General features: G+C 40.1%; 1 protein-coding gene and 1 non-coding gene across 2 annotated transcripts in view; both read right to left on the bottom strand.

Moving 5' to 3' along the window:
- Window positions 1–754: 754 nt before the first annotated feature.
- Window positions 755–23,101, bottom strand: part of RSBN1 (round spermatid basic protein 1) — a 52,496-nt gene continuing 30,149 nt past the window's right edge. Inside the window, exons 4-8 of the mRNA XM_049766028.1 lie at window positions 8,517–8,654; window positions 7,909–8,051; window positions 5,683–5,850; window positions 3,349–3,457; window positions 755–1,750 (exon numbers count right to left, since the gene is read on the bottom strand). Of these exons, the coding sequence (XP_049621985.1) occupies window positions 1,277–1,750; window positions 3,349–3,457; window positions 5,683–5,850; window positions 7,909–8,051; window positions 8,517–8,654 (1,032 nt within the window). The 3' untranslated portion in view covers window positions 755–1,276. The remainder of the gene's footprint in view (window positions 1,751–3,348; window positions 3,458–5,682; window positions 5,851–7,908; window positions 8,052–8,516; window positions 8,655–23,101) is intronic.
- LOC125997680 (U1 spliceosomal RNA) lies at window positions 5,456–5,618 on the bottom strand. Its single transcript, XR_007491718.1, has one exon. It is a non-coding gene; the product is annotated as a U1 spliceosomal RNA (small nuclear RNA).

Genomic DNA, 23,101 nt, shown 5'->3' with positions numbered 1-23,101 from the left:
ATACAGGTCTTAGGTGTGGGGAATACTCTTCCTTTAATAAACAAAAGGCCTACTGTATTTTTAACTGAGAGAAAGTGAAAGTGTATTAACATTTACTAAAATAATAAAAAGTCAAGAATACACTATTAGCTATATAAACTGTGCCTGTTTGAGACCAAAAAAATATATTTTTAATTCTCAGGCACCCAACATGAAGCTACCTTGAAATTCTAGAATGAACAAGTGCTATTTCTTCATTAGAAAATAACAACAAAACCGTAAAAAAAATAAACCCAATGAAAACAGTAAATCTATGTATTTGCCAATTAAAACTATGAGCTGAAATGTACCACCTGTAGATCTCTGTCACAAATGTTCACGCTAGGTGGCAAAAGTTGTTTTTCTTAAGTTTTATGCACAAAATATGGCAGACTCATCAAAAAGAGATCATTTCCTGCGTTTGATACTCGCGATCAATATAAGAAGCAAGTCTCCACACATAAACTGTGATGATGCGAGGAAGCAGATTTTACCCAAACTATCTTCCATACTTTCCATGTATTCTAGAAGAGATTTATGAACTATAGATAATGAATGAGCAAGGACTATTCATCTTTAGATACTTTTAATTGAAATATTCACTGGGCTTTAAATAACAGATACTAAAGAGAAAAAAAAAAAAAGAGAGAAACAGTCTGGATCAGAAAGTGCTGTGCTTTCTCTTTTGTTAAGAAACCAGAGAGCCACTGAATTTTCCTTTAGAAACCGTTTTGGATTTTTTGTAGACTGTTTTTGTTTTAATGTTTGGAACTAAACTTATTTGCCCATGTAGAAGATGCAGGGATTCTCTCTGCAACCTTATGCCATTTTTACTCTAGAAATTCATTCTATGCCATAAAGACCTAAGTTGTAAGCCTGGTCGTCTGTAAAACAGCAAATATGGCAAGAGGCAGGGCAAGATAAAATCAGGGATCTAAATAATTTACCAAATAAGAATCTGTTATTCCAGAGAATTTGCATGTTGATTTGAAGAAGAGATTGAATTGTTACCTCACACCTTAAAACAGAAAGTAGCAGCAGACCCACTATTACGTACTGTACTAACGGGATAAGATACAACTCTTAACTTTGCATAATCTGTGTAAAAAAGATATGCTTGACATTTGTGGAATGTCATTTCTCTTTATAGAATTATAGGCAAGATTTCTCCAATAAAACTTAACTTAAGCCAGTTATAAAACTATAACTTCACATCAAAATTTAAAAAAGTTAAAAAATGTGTTTGAATATGTACAAATCACACAGGAGTGCTTGAATGTTCCTGCAGATTATGTTGCGGGTCGGAGTCCAGTCTACTTTCCACCTTTAGAACTGGAATCGGTTGAGTCATCTGACCTTGCTGGAGATTAAGTTCTGAAGAAGGTGGGAAGGAGGATGAAGCAGTGGCCAACAGCTTCCTCTCTGTACAGGTTTCCTCAGATTCAGTTTTTATTCTCACACACTGGGAGTCAACTTCTAACTCTTGATTTCCAGGTAAACTACAGTCCACATCAGAACTGTTGTCTGAGTTCTGAGTGGCTTCCACAACAGGGTGGTACTGTTTAAGCCTTATATGCCAGGCTAAGCTGCACACTGCTGACACTGTTTTGAACTGATGAATGACATTTCTAGGGATGAAGTAAATATCATTGTCGCAGAGTTGGATTTTAGCATAACGAATGCCTTCCCGCCTCATTTGGTTTAGTTTGGCTTCATCCACCCACTGTACGCACTGAAGAGAAGACAGATTTGCATTAGACTTTAAAACATGCAACGTTTATTCCAACAAAATACATAATTGGGATATAGGATCCGCAATATTACAATCCCCACATGCAATTCCAAAACGGGTCACCTTAAAGTTAAGCAATACCAATAAGTGATATACCACTTTAAAATGGCTTTCATGTTTGAGAAATGTTCTTTATGAAGAACAACCTCTCTAGGGAGAAAACAGATTCAAGTCAGGACGGACTAGACCACATCTAAATAAGTATCTCAAAGTGCAGCTAAATATCAACGCTCAGAGCCACACATAAGGAAAACCTTTTATTTTTATTCTTTTTTTTTTTTTTGTGGGGGGGGGGGCCACAACCGTTGATACTCAGGGGTTACTCCTGGGGCCAGAGAGATAGCAAGGAGGTAAGGCATTTGCCTTGCATGTAGAAGGACGGTGGTTCAAATCCTGGCATCCCATATGGTTCCTCCCCACCCCTCAGCCTGCCAAGAGTAATTTCTGAGTGTAAAGTCAGGAGTAACCCCTGAGCGCTGCTGGGTGTGACCCAACCACCAAAAAAAAAAAAAAAAGAAAAAGAAAGGAAATCGCTCCGGGTTTGGGGGACCAAATGGGACTCCGGAGGATAGAACCACGGTCCGTCCTAGGCTGTCATGGGCAAGGTAGACACCTTACTGCTTGTGCCACTGCTCTGGCCCCTATTTTTATTCTTTCTGATGGTATCAGGATCAAACCCAAGACTTTTACATGCACGGCAATGAGCCTGAGTGATAGTTCAATCCTCAGCATGGGGGGGGGGGGGGAACGGACAGAGACAGAGACAGAGAAACAGAGAGAGAGAAACAGAGACAGAGAGGGAGGGAGGGAGGGAGGGAGAGAGAGAGAGAGAGAGAGAGAGAGAGAGAGAGAGAGAGAGAGAGAGAGAGAGAGAGAGAGAGAGAGAAAGAGAGACAAGCGAGAGAGACAGAGACAGAGAGAAGTGATTCCTGAGTGCAGGGGTAACCCCTGAGCACTGTTAAGTGTGGCCCAAAAAATAAAAGCATGCAAAGCAAGAGCCACATTTCTCTCAGTCAAGGGCAACATTTTTTTATCTTCCCCACTAATGGTTTCAGCCTATTGCAGGTGCAAGCAATAATGCAATGGGGTTAACAACAAAGCTCAGGGGCAGAACTAAGCAGTGAGGGATCTCTGAGTAATCCAGGGCCTCCTAGCATCTAAAAGATTAAAATGTATCACAAGCATTCTGCATGGGAAGATTTGTTTTTGTTTCGGATTATTTTTGTTTTGGTGTCATGCTCTGTGAGGTGTTCAGGAGTTATTCTCAGCTCTGTTCCAGAGGTTATCTGATTGATCGTGAGAATTAGCTTGGGCTTCCAGCATGCAAAACAGACACTCAGCCCACATAGCTATCTCTTTGGCCCAGGAGGTTTATTTTAAATATTTTCAACACCCTCCTTACAGAGCCTTAAATAAAAATGCTAAAATTCTTCTTAGAAGTATCCAACTATTAGATATATTGCAAAGTAAAATTGGAACATACTCTTCTTTTCAGAATCTTAAAGTGTCATAATAATTTTTTAAAAAGAGATTATTACCTGGGAAACTGGAGGTTCATGAAGGTCTAATTGAAGTCTCTGTACAACATCTGTAAAATCCTCAGCGTGAAAACAAATTACATCTTTGGTTATTCGAGGCTGGTCACTCCTAGAACAAACAAAAGGAAGTTTAAACAAGCAAAATCTCACAACAGAACATAGTAACAAATTTAGTCTTCCTACTCTTTAAACTGCTACCGACACAAATAGAATCTTGGTGTTTGCTTCTTTAACTAATTTAAAAATAAACGAAACTAATAATGAAACTAATTTAAAAATAAAAAAAATTTTTTTTTTTTTTTGGTTTTTGGGCCACACCCAGCGGTGCTCAGGGGTTACTCCTGGCTGTCTGCTCAGAAATAGCTCCTGGCAGGCACGGGGGACCATATGGGACACCAGGATTCGAACCAACCACCTTTGGTCCTGGATCGGCTGCTTGCAAGGCAAACGCCACTGTGCTATCTCTCCGGGCCCTTTTTTACTGAAATTTTAAGGAGGCCCTGCATCAGAGCTGGAGCAATAGCACTTGCCTTACACCAACCTGGGTTCAATCCCCAGCATCCCATGTGGTCCTAAACACACCAATGTAAAGCCCCTTACCATTGCTGAGGGTGACCCAAAAAGAGAGAAAGTAGGGGGAGAGAGGAGAAAAAGAAGGGGGGGAGAGGAAGCTTAGAGGCATCCTCCCCAACAGCTAGTGCTTTGCAACTGCCACTGCCAAAAGATACTCCCCCCACCCATACAGATCTAAGGCTTGTGGTACAATGACTAAACAGTGCTACAGGCCCTGGAAGGACAAAGGAGTGCTATAAGGTTACACTGAAGAAAGAGTTTTCAAGTAAACTAGGGGCCAGAGCAATAGAACAACTAGTAGGCATTTGCCTTGCACTTGGCTGACATGGAATGAACCCAGGTTCCGTTAGCAACATCCCATATGGTCCCACGAGCCTGCCAGGATCAATTTCTGAGCACATAGCCAGGAGTAACCCCTGAGCGCCTCTGAGTATGGCCCAAACACCTCCAAAAAAAAGTTTTAAAGTAAATGGGGCCAGAGAGATAGCATGGAGGTAGGGCCCCCGAGACTGCCAGGAGCAATTTCCGAACGTAGAGCCAGGAGTAACCCCTGAGCACTGCTGGGTGTGACCCCCCCCCAAAAAAAAACAAAAAGTAAACTAATAACTTCTATGCCCTGAGCTCTCTGAAAACTAGCTCCAGAGACAGGAGAAATAGCACAGCAGGAGGGCATTTGCATTGTATGTGGCCTATCGGGAGGAACCCAGTTTGATTCTGGCACCCCCATATGGTCTCGCAGCCTGTCAGGGGCAATTTCTGAGTACAATCAAATTCATAGGAACTAGAAAGCAGAAGCAGCTCAAGTGGGGCACTTCTGTTTGACAAAATGTGGCATATACAGAACAAATATTCTTTAGCCTTAAAATGAAGGAAATTATGATGCATGGTATAATAGAGACAAACCTTGAAGACATTATAAATGAATTGAGCCAGTTGCAAAAAAGACAAATACCACTAGATTCCACTTATAGGTATTTTACATGGACAAATTCATAGAAACAGTAAATAGAATGATGGTTATGAGGAGCTAGGGAAGATGAAAATGGGAAACCGATTTAATGAACACAAAATTAGTTTCATTATTTTTGGAGAAATGCCAGAGATTGAATGAAGCCTTATACATGTACAACATACAAGATCAGTGATTTACAGCCTCAGCTTAAGTTATATTTTATATATGAGTCGGAAAATTTCTAAACATGTTTCACAATAATATATGTGAAGACACTTAGTACCTCTGAATAGTACACTCAAATGGTAGGATTTAAGTTTCTTATTCTGTTATGACTATTACATCAACATTTTAAAAAATGGTCCCCAATCTTTTATTTTGTTTTGGGGTCACTCCCAGTGATGCTCAGTGCTAGGGTCCCATTCAGGACCACACAGTACCAGGAGGCAAACTCAGAACCCCTTCATGCAAAGCACACTCTAGCTCATTGGGGCCCAGATCTTCCTGGCTCCTCTCTAATCTTTTATACTTAACTTTAGTTAAGTATAAGATTTTTAATTTCATTTTTTTTTTTTTTTTTGCGGGGGGAGAGCGCAAACGCAGTCCCCCACTACCACAAATTATGCAGTCGAGTCTCCACATTTGGGGAAATTGCAGGGGTCAGCACATCCGGAGTGCAATGGATAAGCCTCACCCCGGGGAAACCACCTTCGTGATCATGGTATCTCCCCTGCCAGGTAAGTATAAGAAGGAGGATATATTTCTAAGATGACATTAACCAATCTTGCAGCTGAATTCCATCAACTTACCATTCACCAAACTGTACAGCTTTCAAAACCCCAACAGCTGCCGTACTCTGCCAGTCAAACCCCTGACCCACATGATCAGCATGCGCTCTTGTCCTATCTTCAAAGAGAACTTCACGGGGTTCACTGGTCCGAGGTAGGTACTGGAGATTTTTAATTTCATTCATTGATCTGGAGTTAATTGGGTAGCAAAATAAAAGGTTGGCAGAAAGTATTAATAGCAATAAGGAAAAAAAGTCTGCTAAAATACCAGATCTTTAAATAAGATAAAGACTGAAGCTTCTATGTGTTTTTTAATAATTAGCATTTAACGAACTAAATTATTATATCTAATGTAATTAACCTTTCTTAGTATGTCAAAATAATTACAGAAGCTGTATCTTCAATTTGGCTCAAATGTAGCTAATGGTTTGCAATGTCACAGGTCAAACCCAGGGACTGCACATGCAAGGCAAGTGATCTACCAAGTCATATTTCTGACTAATTATATCTAGATATATCTATATCTAATTTACTTCTTGGCAACAGAAAATGCAATTCAAGGTTGTATGGTTCTTTACCCTTAGTTATACTTTTTTGTTTGTTTTTGGTTTGGGGGTCACATCTAGTGGCGCTTAGAGGTTACTCCTGGCTGGCTCTGCACTCAGAAATCACTCCTGGCAAGGTCAGAAAACCATATAGGATACTGGGAATTGAACCTGGGTGGGCCGCATGCAAGGCAAGTGCCCTACTGCTATGCAATTGCTCCAGCCCTAGTTTTACTAATTTTAATTCTAAAAACATTCTCTTAGATTTAAATTAGGATGTCAAATATACTCCTCTTCATTAAAAAGTAAAGTAAAATACTTTAATCTAATACAACAGGAAAAAGGGGAGAGCACAAGATATGCTGTGAATTGATTGCTACTTATATTGAATATTTGGAGAGTTAAAATAAAACACTCTAAAAGTGTGAGAATACCAAAAAATGGGAAATAAATCCATGAATTTAAATACATTTCTGGAAGAAAAAAAAGAATGGCTATGATCCAAAATGCAAGAAAGAAGCACTGGAGGACAGAGCAGTGGCACAAGCAGTAGGGTGTTTGCCTTGCACACACTGTCCTAAGATGGACCATCGTTCTTTCTCCCCAGCATCCCATATGGTTCCCCAAGCCAGGAGCAATTTCTGAGCGAATAGCCAGGAGTAACCGGGTGTGGCCCAAAAACTTAAAAAAAAAAAAAAAAAAAAAAAAAAAGCACTGAAGAAAAAATGAAGAGAAGGAAATTAATGGAGCTACTATGGAAAATGGTGATTTCTCAAAAACAGTGGAAAAAATTTTCATATAAGCCAGTTATCCATGAAAGACAAAAACACTATGCATCCTGATGTTGATCACAGCACTATTTACAACAGCCAAGAGGTGAAAATAAACTCTGTAGGGCATGTCAATAGATGACTGTTTGTTTTTGGGCCATCCTGATGATGTGTCAGGGTTATTCTCTTTTTGGGGGGCGGGTGTCTTTTTGGGCCACACAGGCCCTTAGGAAGTATTCCTACTGTTGCTTGAGGGACCATATGGGATGCTGAGAATCAAACTCAGGCTATCTGCGTGCAAGGAAGCACCCTCCCTGCTGTACTAGTTTTTGTCCCAGAGGTGTCTTTTTTTCCAATAGTCGAGTAGCCATTCATGTATATATTTACAGATCTGTCAGTCATCTATTGACATGTCCTACAGAGTTTATTTTCACCTCTTGGCTTCACCTCTGAGCAAAGAGCTAGAAGTAACCCCTGAGCACTGCCAGGTGTGACCCAAAAATAAAATTAATTAATTAATTAATTAAGACTTGGAGTCTGAATTATCTTTAGTAAATAGTTAAATCTTAGATTTAAAAATAAATTTGAAATGTTTACGGAGAGGAGAGGGAAGTGGAGAGGAGGAGAGAAGAGAAAGATATGATAAGGAATTGGAAGGAAGAAATGAGAGAGAGGGAGGCAATAAGAGTTCAGAGAGGGAAAGAAGGAATGCAAGAAAGGGAGAGAGACAGCTTATTTTTTTAGGAGAATTCTTAATACTTCAATGGCCTATATGAGAGGACTACACTAAGAAATGGACCACTAAATTTATTTAAGAGCTCTTAAATAAATTACACAAAGTGACTTCACTTGTACTCAGTCTAATCATTTTTACAAGCATTTTTTAATTTAAAAATTCACTTTAGCTTATCTGAGAAATAAAAAATGCTTACCGTCGTCTTTTGAAGGGTGACTTTGGCATATCTGCTGTTGGAATCATCTGCTCTCCAGGCCGTACCCACATAATAGGCCCATCATCACTCTGGGACCTACACTGGAGTCGGAGACTGGAAAGTGTTCCCCAGGGCAAAGTCATCTACAAGTAAGACAAGTAAGTCAGAGACAAAAATATTTCTGTGCTATACACACCAGCTGACCTCCCACCAAAATAAAGTTCTTCAAAATAAAATACAAAATTAAGTGTATTTTGTATATGCACATGAAGAAATAAATGCCCAATTAATAGCCATTTAGACTGAAAAAAAAAAAAAGAATGATGCTTTTATACCAAAATTTTCTCAACAGGGGACTGGAATAATAATCAGAGAGCCTTGTACATGGCTGACCTGGGTTCGATCCCTAATATTCTTTATGGCCCTCCAACCAGCCAGGAGTGATTCCTGAGCATAGAACCAGTAGCCGCCCCTGAGCACCACCAAGTGTGGTTCCAAAACAAAACCAAAAAAATTTTTCCCTCAATATTCAATTTTTAAAACATTGAATAAAATTTAATTTTCAATAAAAAAAAGATTGAACTTTAATAATCTGAATAAGCACTCACTTTCAGAAATGGTGATTCTTCTAACATATCAAGGAACTCTGGGAAATAATCCCCAACTTCTTCATCTACTGCTCCAACAAGACTTATCTGCCGCATCGGACCTGCTCTGTAGGTGCCACAGCAGTATGTCCTATTGACCTGAGATGAAAGGACAGAGGAGGGAGAAAGGACTATAAAATACACTATAATATAAATTTAAAAGTTGAAAAGGGTATTTTTTCCATTGTTCTTACAAACTAAGAAGTCATTGGTCAGTACTTTGATAAAGTCAATAATAACTGAAAGACACCTAAGCATGTTGATATCTATGTAAAATAAAAATAAAAATTTCAAGTATAAATTAGTTTATAGTCCCATCATCTCAAAGAAATACTGAACTCATTAACACATAATTAAGCTTTGAGATTTTTGAACTTCATAAATATTTTAAAGTGATCCTTATTTAAAAAAAAAAAAAAAACACAGTCAGGTTCATTGTCATTCATTTTGCACTATCCCTAGCTAGCGTGAAAGTCTTCAGACTTTCAAGTCTTCAGACTTTTCAGGCTGAATATAACCAAACTCAACTGTCCATTACTCCCATATAAGATCTTTCGCACTATACAGACCAGTTTTTTCTCATAAAATTTACTTCTATCTACAATCATTGATGATTTTCTCTTGAGTTTCCCCTCTTTTGTGTCGACTCAAATTTTACTTGCATTGGTTTGTTTCGTTTTGGGGTCACACCTCATATTGCTCAGTCTGGGCTTACTCTTGGCTCTAAAATCATTCCTGGCAGGGCCTGGGGACTGAATGGAATGCCAGGGACAACATGGTCAGCTACATGCATGGCAAATGCCCTACTTGAGGTATTATAGTTCCAGTCCCAAAAATTTTATCTTTTAAATATTAATTTGAGGCTTCTTTTCAGGACAGAGGCAGGTAAGATGTAATGAACAAGTTCAATCTCCAGCCCTGCCCCACAGGCTAAGTTTGATTCTCAGCATATCAAAACTAAGTGTATCTAAGTACGTAGAACTAAAGTGTGCCAATAGTACATATATGGTACATTGCCTTGCATGCAGCCAACCCAGGTTTAATCATCTGCACTCCAGAGAGTTCCAGAGCTCTACCTAAAATGATCCCAGAGCCAGAAATAAATCCTAAACACCACCCTTGGTATGGCCTCACACACTCTCCCTCCACACACAAAAAAGTGTGCAAATACTGCAGTAACAATGAAAAGGAAAGGGAAAGACTCTAAAAAAAAAAAAAAAATCAAGGGACCCAAGCCTTTGCACAGTGGGTAATATGTTTGCTTTGCACGCAACAAACACGGATTTGATCTGGGCATCCCATATGGTCCCCTAAGCCTACCAAGACTGATTTCTGACTGCAGGGCCAAGAGAAACTCATGAGGCACAACTGGGTATAGTTCACCTTCCCCAAATCTAAAAGACAAAAAGATTTATTTTCCTTCTAAAGGCCTTTTCAATCAATCAACCTTCATGCTCTTTTGAAGCCTAACTCCACCTCCAAGCACAAGTACTCAACACTCCAGTCAATTTAGGACAGATCCTTACCTTAAAAAAAAAAAAAAAGTGAGGTTTGGTTTCCATTTTGAGTTTCTTGTATGTGCCCTTTCCTTTCCTTAGTTCTGTTTCAATAACTTCTGGATGACACATGCTTGGCTGTGGTACTCACACACTTTAGTTGCAGTGCTTTGCACATGTGCATAAGAGGCTGGCTGTAGCACTGCGTGCACTGTTTTTTAGTTTCAGTGTCTGCTAAGAGCCATATGTTCTAGCTACAGTGACCCACACAACTATCAGTCAAGAGATCCACACTGTGGCAGTTTAAGGGTTCCAGATAGGAACCATGCTTACTCAATACATATGGGCAGCACAAAGGGATCAATAACCTCATGACTGGAAAGTAAACACTTTTAGCCACTGAACCAACTCCTGGGAAGACATGCTCTATACATATTTTCTGAAACCAGAGAATTCCAGAATTTAAATCTAACCTCCCAAATGATGCTTTCATTCCTGTCACTTTGTGCATATTCCTATTCTACTAACTTCCATTCTGAGTATCAAGAGTAGAAACAGATCTGCATATATATGGATGACTAAATGCTAAATTCTTACCAAGATCTCAACTACTATTTTCTGGTTTTTAAGATGTAGAATAACTTTAAAATGCTTATATATAGTTGTGCCTCTAGATAGGTCTTAACTAAGAATTCAAAAACAATTTTTTTTCTTTATTTTTGTTTCGGGGTCACACCTGGCAATGCTCAGGAGTTACTCTCAGCTCTGCATTCAAAAATTAATATTCCTGGCAGGCTTGGCGGATCGGTGTAAGGCAGGGGTCTCAAACTCAATTTACCTGGGGGCCGCAGGAGGCAAAGTCGGGGTGAGGCAGGGCCGCATAAGGGATTTCACAAAAAAAAAAAAAAAGTCCTCAAACGTCATTATTAACAGTTTAATTATTTCTTCTGAACATGAATAGAATATTGAGTGAAGATCATGAACAGTTCTTCTGAACATGGCATCTTTTGCCTATTCCTTGCTGCCAGAGACTTGACAGCACTTCTCACAAATCTGAACCACATTTGGCTTTAGAGAGGAAGCAGTTGAGACCCTGAGTATGGCCTGAAGATGATCATCATTAAGTCTAGACCTGTACTTTGAATAATTGAAGTTCAATGTAGAGAATAACTTTTCACACAAATATGTGCTCCCAAAAAGGCACATGGTGCACTTGAACATTCAAGAAAGCTCAGGAAAGCTGGGAGGCAATTCTCTCAAAAATTGCCCATGCATGTCTGCTTTTCCACTAATCTCCCTGAACTTGGCTTTGAGATCAGAGTTGCATTGCAGGTCAATGAGCTCCATTTGAAGCATAGGAGGGGCATCTTCCACATCAAAGGAAAAGGGGTCCACAAAAATTTGGAAAGTGGCTCTGTGCTTTTTGAAGTCTGCAAATCTGTGATCAAATTCCTTCCCTAGCTTAAAAATAGCATCAACATATTTCTCACAATGGTATGCCTGCATCCACAAGTTCCTTGCATGCTGGGAAATGACAAAGGTTTGTCTGAGAGAGCTGGGATTTCCATAACACAAGTTTTGTGGAGAATGCTCTCACGTTGTCATAGGCAGCACTGATAAGCTGCTCCGGGCCTTGTAACATCTTTAGTACGTTCAGCTTATGTGTGATGTCAACAAGAAAAGCTAAGTCCATGAGTCATTTGTGATCACTCAACTCAGACACAGCATTCCCATCCTTCTCCATGAAGGCTTTCACTTCTCTCAACTCAAAAAATCTTTTCAGGACATTTCCCCTGCTGAGCCAATGTACCTCGCTGAAATAGAGCACATCTCCATATGCTGACTCCACTTCCTCTAAAAAAACACAGAACGTCCTGTGCTTTAAGCCCCTGGATCTGATTTGGTTGATGCATTTCACAACAACAAACATCACATTGTAACATGGCAGGCATTCACTGCAAAGGGCCTGCTGATGGATAATGCAATGAAGAGCAATGGCCTTCTCTACACCCTCCTCTTCAAGTTTTTTTTGAACAAGTGCCACCAGTCCATTTTTCCTCCCTGTCATCGATGGCGCTTCATCAGTTATTATTCCGACAAACCTCTTCCATGGCAAACCTGCATTCTCAATGGCATCACACAGATGCCGAAATATCTTATTAACAGTGGTCTGGCCATGCATTGGAATTATTGTGAGCAGCTCTTCTGTCAATTCAAAATTGCAATCAACACCACGGACATAAATTGTGAGCTGTGCAGTGTCTGTTATATCTGTGCCCTCATCAAGAGCAACTGAGTATGCATCAAAACATTTGGCTTTCTCACACAATTGATGATGTCACTTGACATGTCAGAAATGCGCTTTGCCATAGTGTTGGCAGAAAGGCTGATTTTGTTAAACTGACTTTTCTTTCCCGGACAGATAATACTTGCAGCTTGTAACATGCATTTTTTAACAAACTCCTTCTGTGAATGGTTTCCCTGCCTTAGCAATCATCTCACTAACCATGTAACTAGCTTCAACGGATGCAACATTCTCTTTGGTTGCTTTTTTGAAGAAATCTTGTTGCCTCATTAGACATGCTTTAAGACTGGCAACCCGCTTGGCTCTCTCATTTCCTTGATATTTTGCACATACCTCAGCATGTTTAGTTGAATAATGGCACTTCAAGTTGTATTCCTTGTGCACTGCAACTTTCTCTGAGCAATAAGACATGTGGGGATGCCCCTGTGCTCAACAAAGAAACACTGCGTCTCCCACTTTTGCTGAAATTGTCTGTGCTCGTCATCAATCTTTCTCTTCACTGCAAGCTTTGATGAAGTCATGATGAAGGTATGACAAAAATCTAATTCTGTAATAAACTTCTCTCCCTTAGGCCTACGATAATGCAAGGGACAGAGGGCAGGAGCAGCAGAAATGACGTCTGCACTAGGTGCAAAGTATTCACGATTATTCGCTTACCAAATATTCGCAATAAAAAAATCACATTGGTAAGAAAAAAATCGCATTAAACATTTGCATACCCCGAACAGAACTGCTTAGGGTATGCGAATGTTTACTGCGATTTTTTTCTTACTAATGCGATTTTTATTGTGATTATTCGGTAAGCGAATAATCGCGAATACTGCGATATTTGAAGGACAGCCACGGGCCACAAAATGTTGTACAGAGGGCTACAAACAGCCCGCGGGCTGCGAGTTTGAGACCCCTGGTATAAGGGATGTCAGGGATCAAACCTGGGCCAGCTGTACGAAAGGCAAACGTGGCCTATCCGCTGTGGTATTGCTCTAGCCCCTCAAAAACAAATTTAAGTAAGTCTTTACTAACTTATTGTTAGTTTTTTTGGGGGGGGCTTTTTAATATCTGATGATCTTAGGTATCAAACTCAGGGTCTCACACATGGAAGACAAACGCTACTGGACTACATTCTAGTATAAAAAATAAAAGTATTGTTACTTTTAATGCCATTTATATAATCCCATATATGGAATCATAAATGACCATCAAAAATTTTACACTACAGGAGCTGGAGAGATAGCATGGAGGTAAGGCGTTTGCCTTACATGCAGAAGGATGGTGGTTCGAATCCTGTCACCCCAGATGGTCCCCCGAGCCTGCCAGGAGCGATTTCTGAGGGTAGAGTCAGGAATAACTCCTGAGCACTGCCGGTTGTGACCCCCCCCACAAAAATATTTTTTCTACATTATTTTTACCATTATTCAACAACATTGCCAAAATCAGCCTTTTTTTGTTTGTTTTTGGTTTTTGGGTCACACCCAGTGATGCTCAGGGGTTACGCCTGACTATGCACTCAGAAATCGCTCCTGGTTTGGGGGACCATATGGGAGCTGGGGATCAAACCGTGGTCCAGCATAGACTAGCGCGTGAAGGCAAGTGTCCTACTACTTGCGCCTCCGCTCCAGCCCCCAAATCAGCCCGTTATTTTTTTTTAAATAATTACTTGAAATACCATTAGTTTTAAACATCAACTCACACACATAAACAGATCTTAAGATCTTGTTTTCTTTTTCTTTCTTTTTTTTCTTTTTATTTTTTTTGTTTTTTTGGGCCACACCCATTTGATGCTCGGGGGTTACTCCTGGCTAAGCGCTCAAAATTGCCCCTGGCTTGGGGGGACCATATGGGACGCCGGGGGATGGAACTGCGGTCCTTCCTTGGCTAGCGCTTGCAAGGCAGACACCTTACCTCTATCACCACCTCAAGATCTTGTTTTCAAACAGAATGAACTTCTTGTTTGTTTATAATTATTTCCACCTAGAGGGCCGGGAAGGTTGCGCTAGAGGTAAGGTGTCTGCCTTGCAAGCGCTAGCGTAGGATGGACCACAGTTCGATCTCCCGGTGTCCCATATGGTTCCCCCAAGCCAGGGGCGATTTCTGAGCGCTTAGCCAGGAGTAACCCCTGAGAGTCAAACAGGTGTAGCCCAAAAACCAAAAAAAAAAAAAAAAAAAATTTCCATCTACATACCTAGATATTTTAGGTGATTAAATTGTAACCACATAGGCTAGGATTTCCTGCATGTACTCTGCATGATCATGTTATAAATGCTGAAGGAGGCAGAATGGGAAAGACTGGATATATCATGGATATGCTATATTTAGAGAAGACTGGTAATGCTGGATATAGAGACAAGCGGCAGAAGTAAGAAAATACCTTTCTATGCAATTTTGAACTTAAATATTAAAGCAAATTTAACTTTCAGGTCAAGAATGTTTTTAGGGGCCCGGAGAGATAGCACAGTGGCGTTTGCCTTGCAAGCAGCCGATCCAGGACCAAAGGTGGTTGGTTCGAATCTCAGTGTCCCATATGGTCCCCCCGTGCCTGCCAGGAGCTATTTCTGAGCAGACAGCCAGGAGTAACCCCTGAGCACCACCCAAAAACAAAAACAAAAACAAAAAAAAAGAATGTTTTTAGGGAAAAGAAAATAATCAACTCCCTCTCCCAACATAGCCATACCAATCATTCCTTTATCAGGAAAGAATTTTGAATTTTACAAAACAGTGACATTTTATAATTGAAAGCTCGCTGAACTCAAAACCAATCCCAAAGAAGCACACTTCCATGTGGAAAATTTTAATTTATTTGGCCTGCTGGTTTTGAAATGATGCAACTCTTAATGCATTATTAATCTGAAGGAATTCACAGTACTCTAAATTCTGCACATATTTTAGGATTGAATATTTTATCATAATACTTCAAATTTACCTAATTTAAATGTCACTACTCAATAGCACTGAACTTGGAAGATGGGTTTAAAAATGCAAACACCTAAAATAATTAATGTGACACGAATTAATATAAAATATGCTTCACTGGGAAGTCAAAAAATGAAACGGGGGATTGCTGAATTTGTCATACTAATGCTAGAAATTAAGTAATAGCCATTAAATTGTGAACAAAAGTTCTGAGAGTAATAAAGCCGATTAACAATGACTAACACTTGCATAAAAAATGTCAGTAAAAATGTTAGTGTTTATATATTTAAATAATTAACAACATAATTTAGAAGATGGACAAGATTTATGAACAGGAATTCAAAATGCGCCAGCATTGTGAAGCTAGGACCCAACAAGCAAACTACTTATTATCCCCCAGTATCTATTCTATCTCCTTCCATTTAGTCAAAGAACCTCCTGGGCATAGAGCCAATGAGCTATGGTCCCTGACAGCTAAGTGTGGTCCATGACTAAATTCTAGAAAATGAGATGTTAGCACAAATTACATGTGCAACTTCCAGACCATGCCTTTATAAGGCAGGAGCTTGCTCTCCGCTTCCTCTTCCTCTCTTTTGAAGGCCAGTTCCAGTCACGCATATGACAATACAAAGGGAATCAATGGCAAAACTTAATAATAAGGGCCCGGAGAGATAGCACAGCGGTGTTTGCCTTGCAAGCAGCCGATCCAGGACCAAAGGTGGTTGGTTCGAATCCCGGTGTCCCATATGGTCCCCCGCGCCTGCCAGGAGCTATTTCTGAGCAGACAGCCAGGAGTAACCCCTGAGCAATGCTGGGTGTGGCCCAAAAACCAAAAAAAAAAAAAAAAACTTAATAATAAAGGGAATTGGAATTCTGGACAATATAATGTAACAGAGTAGCTTATATCTCTTAAAACTTTCTTGAAAACCTGATTTGCTCTAGTCAGTGTATTGTAATCTCTATTATAGAAATTCAGCCTGGGGCCGGGCGGTGGCGCTAGAGGTAAGGTGTCTGCCTTGCTAGCGCTAGCCTAGGACAGACCGCGGTTCGATCCCCCGGTGTCCCATATGGTCCCCCAAGCCAGGAGCGACTTCTGAGCGCATAGCCAGGAGTAACCCCTGAGCGTCAACGGGTGTGGCCCAAAAACCAAAAAAAAAAAAAAAAAAAAAGAAATTCAGCCTATCTCTTACCTATTTTCTATTAAAACAGGCAATATTCTCTCCGTACAGCAGATAACACGGAGTATTATTTCTTGCTCTGAGGAAATATAGGCTATCCTACTATAAAAAACCTATTACTAGAGCACACCCCCACAAAGTGAACCATTAAAATGATTACTTGGTTGGGACCTAAGAAAGAGTAAGATGGGTGGGGAGCTTGCCTCAAGCAGCCAGTCCAGGTACTATTCCCAGCATCCTATCTGGACACAAAGTACCACTAAGAGTGATCCCTGAGTGCAAAGCCAAAACCAAGACCACCTCGAGGTGTAGCCACCTCCCAAAAAAACCCAAAGAGGTGATAACTTGAACACTGAAGGAAAAGTCCAGGGAAATGGCTCCAAGGGCTGGAATATATGCTTTGTATGTGGCAGGTAATATTCAATTCCCAGTAAAGATGCTCCCTAGCATCCTGTGAAGGAACTCACTCCAATGATAGAAATGGGAATATCCTGAGTCAGGTTTGGTCTCCAAATACCAAAACAAACAGAAGGTATTTCAGAAAGAAATAAAGTATTTCAGCAGTATTTAACTTAAGGGCTGGGGTTGCAGCTCAGCAGCAGAACAATTACTTTGCATATGGGAGTCCATGGATGAGAAGATCCCACCTCTCCCCTGTCCTCCTCCCCCTGCCCCCCCTCTCCTCCACCCCTCACACATATACACAGAAATAAAAATAAACTTCAGGGGCTGGAGAGATAGCATGGAGGTAAGATGTTTGCCTTGCATGCAGAAGGACGGTAGTTTAAATCCCAGCATCCCATATAGTCCCCCAAGCCTGCCAGGAGCGATTTCTGAGCGTAGAGCCAGGAGGAACCCCTGAGCGTAGCCAGGTATGACCCAAAAACCAAAATATAAATTAATTAATTAATTAATAAAAATAAACTTTAAAGTATTAAAAGAAGGGAAAACTGGGGCCGGAGAGATAGCATGGAAGTAAGGCATTTGCCTTGCATGCAGAAGAATGGTAGTTCGAACCCCGGCATCCCATATGGTCCCTTGAGCCTGCCAGGAGCGATTTCTGAGCATAGAGCCAGGAGTAACCAGAGTGCTGCCCGCTGCCAGATGTAACCCAAAGAAAGAAAAAAAAATGAAGAGAAAACAATAGTCTTCAAATACTGGAGGCTTATCAAGGAAAAGGAGACTTATCTAACCTTAAATTTTATTATTATTGCTGCTGGTTGGTAGTCACACCTACTCTCTTAGGTCAGGAATCACTCTGGCAGTACTGGGGGCCATATATGATGCCAGGGATCAAGTGAGCAGGGTGCTACCTGACCCCTACACGTACATAACCTTAAAAGGAAAAGTTATGGTGAAGCAAGTACTACTAATTCACTAAAAAATTCATTATAAATTATTAGCAGGAACTGTCTTAAAAACACAGAACAAACATTATTGGAACATTATTCATTCCTTGATTTTTATAAATCTAGTACAGAAAGGCAGATAGTTGAATTATATAAATATATAATTATATAATTATATAAATAGTTGAATTATAAATTGTGACAAGTTTCCAGAATGAAACAGAAAACGAGATAAAAAAAAATGCAGGGACTTCTGATCTAGTCAAAGTACTTCCTAGTGTAAAGTTACGCTAAAATCAGTAGAACAAATTTAAAGGAAACAACCTTCCTTAGGAATCACCATTTCCCAGGTTCTTTTGCTAATGATGCTAAACAAAATAAATAAGAATGGAGTGCTGAAAACCTTATCATGAATTTTGACAAGCAAAATAGCAGAAGAAATGTGATAGATTTGCCTTTTCTTTAAGGGGGTCAGAGGACTGTTTTATTCATGTTTAGTTTCGGGAGAAAAAAAATGGTTAGGAGGTTTGTGTAATGCTGCAAATAAGAAAGACTAAGAGGGGCTGGAGAGATAGCATGGACACACACAGAGATAGCATGGACACACACACACACACACACACACACACAACTAAGAGAGACTAAAGCTAAGAGCAGTAAAAATAGATTTGAAAACAAAATGTAAAGTCACCCAGGAAATAAAATTCTTGGGACTTGGGGAGAGGGTCAAATGGTCATGACAGAAAGAGAAAGGAGGGCCAGGAGAGATAGCGTGGAGGTAAGGCATTTGCCTTTCATGCAGAAGGCCATACGGTCCCCTGAGCCTGCCAGGAGCGATTTCTGAGCATGAAACCAGGAGTAACCCCTGAGCGCTGCTGGGTGTGACCCAAAAACCAAAAGAAAAAAGAAAAAAAAAGAAAGAGAAAGGAGTTTCAAGGATGTTCCCTTTGTTCTGCCCTTGGTATTCTTTAAACAGGAGAAAGGCCAGGAAGGCTGAGGAAGTGTTATTTGTGTATATAAGATGAAAGTGTGTGGAAAACTGAAAAGCCTATCCAGATCCTATCTAGGTCCTAATCCTCAGAACCTGTGGCTGCTACCTGATGTAACAAACAAGAATCTGCAGCTGTGAATTAAGACTCCTAAAATGAGGGCCCGGAGAGATAGCACAGCGGTGTTTGCCTTGCAAGCAGCCGATCCAGGACCAAAGGTGGTTGGTTCGAATCCCGGCGTCCCATATACTGGTCTCCCGTGCCTGCCAGGAGCTATTTCTGAGCAGACAGCCAGGAGTAACCCCTGAGCACCGAAGGGTGTGACCCAAAAACAAAACAAAGACTCTTAAAATGAAAAGATAAACCCAGGTTATTCAGGTAAACTATGAATATGTGTAATATTGGGTATCCTTATAAAAAGGAGTAAGGGTAAATGTGACCAGAGAAAAGAAAATATGAGAGAGTAGACTCGACTGGGGTAATTTGAAAAAAGAGTCCCCAAGTCAGGAAATACAGACAGGCAGTATATCTTTTTGTTTGTTTGTTTGTTTGTTTTGTTTTTGGGTTAACACTGTGGAGCTCAGAAGTTACTCCTGGCTCTGCTCTCAGAAATTGTTGCTGGCAGGCTCAGTGACGATCTGGGGTGCCAGGATTCAAAACAGTGTTCGTCCTGTGTTGACCTCATGCAAGGCAAATGCCTTACACTCCAGACCCCAGTATATCTTTTTAAAAGACAGAATTCGCCCTCGGCCTTCAGAACTCAAAGATAGCCTCAGTATAGGCTGGTATGTGATTTTGTGGCATTTGCTTCACAAGCAAAAAGAAATAACACACTACGATATCCTTGCAACAGTCAAGTGGATTTTTCAAGAAGTCAGCTGGATCTCAAATAAGAAGTCTGGCCTGAGGGCCCGGAGAGGTGTTTGCCTTGCAAGCAGCCGATCCAGGACCAAAGGTGGTTGGTTCGAATCCTGGTGTCCCATATGGTCCCCCGTGCCTGCCAGGAGCTATTTCTGAGCAGACAGTCAGGAGTAACCCCTGAGCACCACCAGGTGTGACCCCCCAAAAAACAAACCAAAAAAAAAAAAAAAGTCAAGTCATTGACAGTAATTAAATCTAGAGACAAAGATATTTTAAAAATTGTTAAGGGGCCAGAGGAGCAATAGCATAGCAGGAAAGGCAAAGCCAAGCCAGGTTAGATCCCCAGTGTCCCATATTGTCTCCTGAGCCAGCCAGGAATGAGAGCGGAGCCAGGAGTAACTCCTGAGCACTGTTGGGTGTGGCCAAAAATTAGAAAGAAAGAAAGAAAGAAAGAAAGAAAGAAAGAAAGAAAGAAAGAAAGAAAGAAAGAAAGAAAGAAAGAAAGAAAGAAAGAAAGAAAGAAAGAAAGAAAGAAAGAAAGAAAGAAAGAAAGAAAGAAAGAAAGAAAGAAAGAAAGAAAGAAAGAAAGAAAGAAAGAAAGAAAGAAAGAAAGAAAGAAAGAAAGAAAGAGGGGCCGGGCGGTGGCGCTAAAGGTAAGATGCCTGCCTTGCCTGCGCTAGCCTTGGACGGACCGCGGTTCGATCCCCCGGTGCCCCATATGGTCCCCCAAGCCAGGAGCAACTTCTGAGCACATAGCCAGGAGTAACCCCTGAGCGTTACCGGGTGTGGCCCAAAAACCAAAAAAAAAAAAAAAAAAAAAAAAAAAAGAAAGAAAGAAAGAAAGAAAGAAAGAAAGAAAGAAAGAAAGAAAGAAAGAAAGAAAGAAAGAAAGAAAGAAAGAAAGAAAGAAAGAAAGAAAGAAAGAAAGAAAGAAAGAAAGAAAGAAAGAAAGAAGGAAGAGGAAGGAAGGAAGGAAGGAAGGAAGGAAGGAAGGAAGGAAGGAAGGAAGGAAGGAAGGAAGGAAGGAAGGAAGGAAGGAAGGAAGGAAGGAAGGAAGGAAGGAAGGAAGGAAGGAAGGAAGGAAGAAAGAAAGAAAGAAAGAAAGAAAGAAAGAAAGAAAGAAAGAAAGAAAGAAAGAAAGAAAGAAAGAAAGAAAGAAAGAAAGAAAGAAAGAAAGAAAGAAAGAAAGAAAGAAAATGTGTCAAATGCTAAGAAAAAAAATCCAAGACCCAGAGAGATAGCTCAAAGTGGAGCAAATGAGAGATATATGTGAGCCCATTAGTTAGAAACCCACCTTGGCCCTGCCAAGAGCCTCCTAGGACCAGTGGGTATAGCCCTAGTGCACCCCAAAAATCAATAAGCCCTAAAAAAATCGACTCCACTATAGGATCAAGCAGAGTCTTTCAAGAATCTACCATAGACTATGCACATGGAAAAGGCCGTAAAAAAAAAAAATCAAGAAAACAGTAATAAAGTAAACCAAGAATGGGGTTTCTTTTTTTTATTTTTTTTTTTATTTTTTTGTGGTTTTTGGGTCACACCCGCCAGTGCTCAGGGGTTACTTCTGGCTCCATGCTCAGAAATTGCTCCTGGCAGGCACGGGGGACCATATGGGACGCTGGGATTCGAACCGATGACCTCTTGCATGAAAGGCAAACGCCTTACCTCCATGCTATCTCTCCAGCCCCAAGAATGGGGTTTCTTAACTTAGTAGCTTAGCACTTACTTGCCTGGCATGTATGAGACCGTGGACTTAGTCTCCATCACCACCACATGAAAAGAAAAACAAGAAAGCATAGGACCATTCATTTGTGAAAATCAAAGCATGCACTGTCTCAAGTGGTTGATAAGAACACATCGAGATTTTGAGATAGAGATGAAAAATACCCTCTGCTGACTTTGATAGCAGATGTCCCAGAACAAATCAGTGCTGAGAAAAGAGAACAAAGTGAGGATAGCAAGATTTTATTTTTCCAAGAAATTTTTCTTTCAAGAAATTTGGCAGTGAAAATAAGAAAGATTGGTAGACAGAAGATGATCTGAGGAAGAATTTTAAGATGAACATACAGAACAATTCTCAGAGACTGCATAAATCATGTTGCCCCACAATAATAATAATAATTAGTGTTATCAAACTTGTAGATTTTTAATAAGCTGTTAGGTTAAAACTGGAACCACAGTGGTTTTCATTTCTTTTTTTTTGTTTGGCTTTGGTTTTGGTTTTTGGGTCACATCCGGCAGCGCTCAGGGGTTACTCCTGGCTATACGCTCAGAAATCGCTCCTGGCGGGCTCTGGGGACCACATGGGATGCCGGGATTCAAACCACAGTCCTTCTGCATGAAAGGCAAACGCCTTACCTCCATTCTATCTCTCCGGCTCCAGTGATTTTTCTTAGGAATCAAGTTGTTTATTTTCCAGAAAGAAGCTTAAAGGGTCACTTACATTTTTTTTCTGTGAACTGTCCATTTGCAATGCTTGTTTATTTTTTTAATTGACTCCTTAGCATAGCTCTCTGCTATTTTTAGAGCCGTTATAGTACAGGAGGAGAGGAAAAGAAAGGGGAGAGGGAAGAAGAGAGGAGAAGAGTTGAATTTGAGACAGACAGAATTCACAGATTAAGGCACTAATCTTGTATGTGGCTAACCCAGGTTTGATCACCAGCATCACCAGAAGTGAACCTGAACACAGTAACACTCTCCACTGGGTATAGTCCCCGCAGAACAAGAAAAGGTTAATCCTTATATAGTTATGCAGTTATCTGCAAATAGTTGTTCACAGTTTATCATTTTACAGTGGTTTTATAATAAACCTTCCCACCCCAAATTTAAAAAAAAGTTCTTCAATGGTTTCTTCTATTTTCATCTGCATTTTCTACACTTCAATCTTAGGAAATTTATTTGAAAACTTATCTGAAACTTGTGTTTATACAATGACAGGAATATCGAAAAACAATTCCAGAAAACCTGATCCCAACATTGTCTTCTCTTTAGAGTTTTGAGATACTATCAATTTTTTTATAGTTATGGAAGATTTAATTTCCCCCACTTTAGGAAATTAAGTCCAGGGCCTCATACACAAAATGCATAAACTCTAACACAAAGTCATATTTTCAGTCCCTGAGTCTAACTCTAGATTTACTTTACATTTAATGATTAAATGAAAATAAACATATAATTCTTCAATAACTAAATCTTTGAATTACAGAGGTATTCAAGTAAGACACTCCATCACTACTTTTTTTACTTTTTCTTTTGTTTTGTTTGGAGGAAGCATCCATCATTGCTCAGAGCTTATGTCTAACTCTGTGTTCAGGAGTCACTCACTCCTAGAAGGGCTCAAGGTTACCAAATCTAGGTTAACAAGATATAAGTCATATTATCTTTTTTTTTTTTTTTTTTTTTTTTTTTTTTGGTTTTTGGGCCACACCCGGTAACGCTCAGGGGTTACTCCTGGCTAT

This window comes from Suncus etruscus, chromosome 19, assembly GCF_024139225.1.
Source record: "Suncus etruscus isolate mSunEtr1 chromosome 19, mSunEtr1.pri.cur, whole genome shotgun sequence".
Lineage (NCBI taxonomy): Eukaryota > Metazoa > Chordata > Mammalia > Eulipotyphla > Soricidae > Suncus > Suncus etruscus.
The sequence above is the reverse complement of the archived record's forward strand: the minus strand, read 5'-3'. Positions and strand labels throughout refer to the sequence as shown.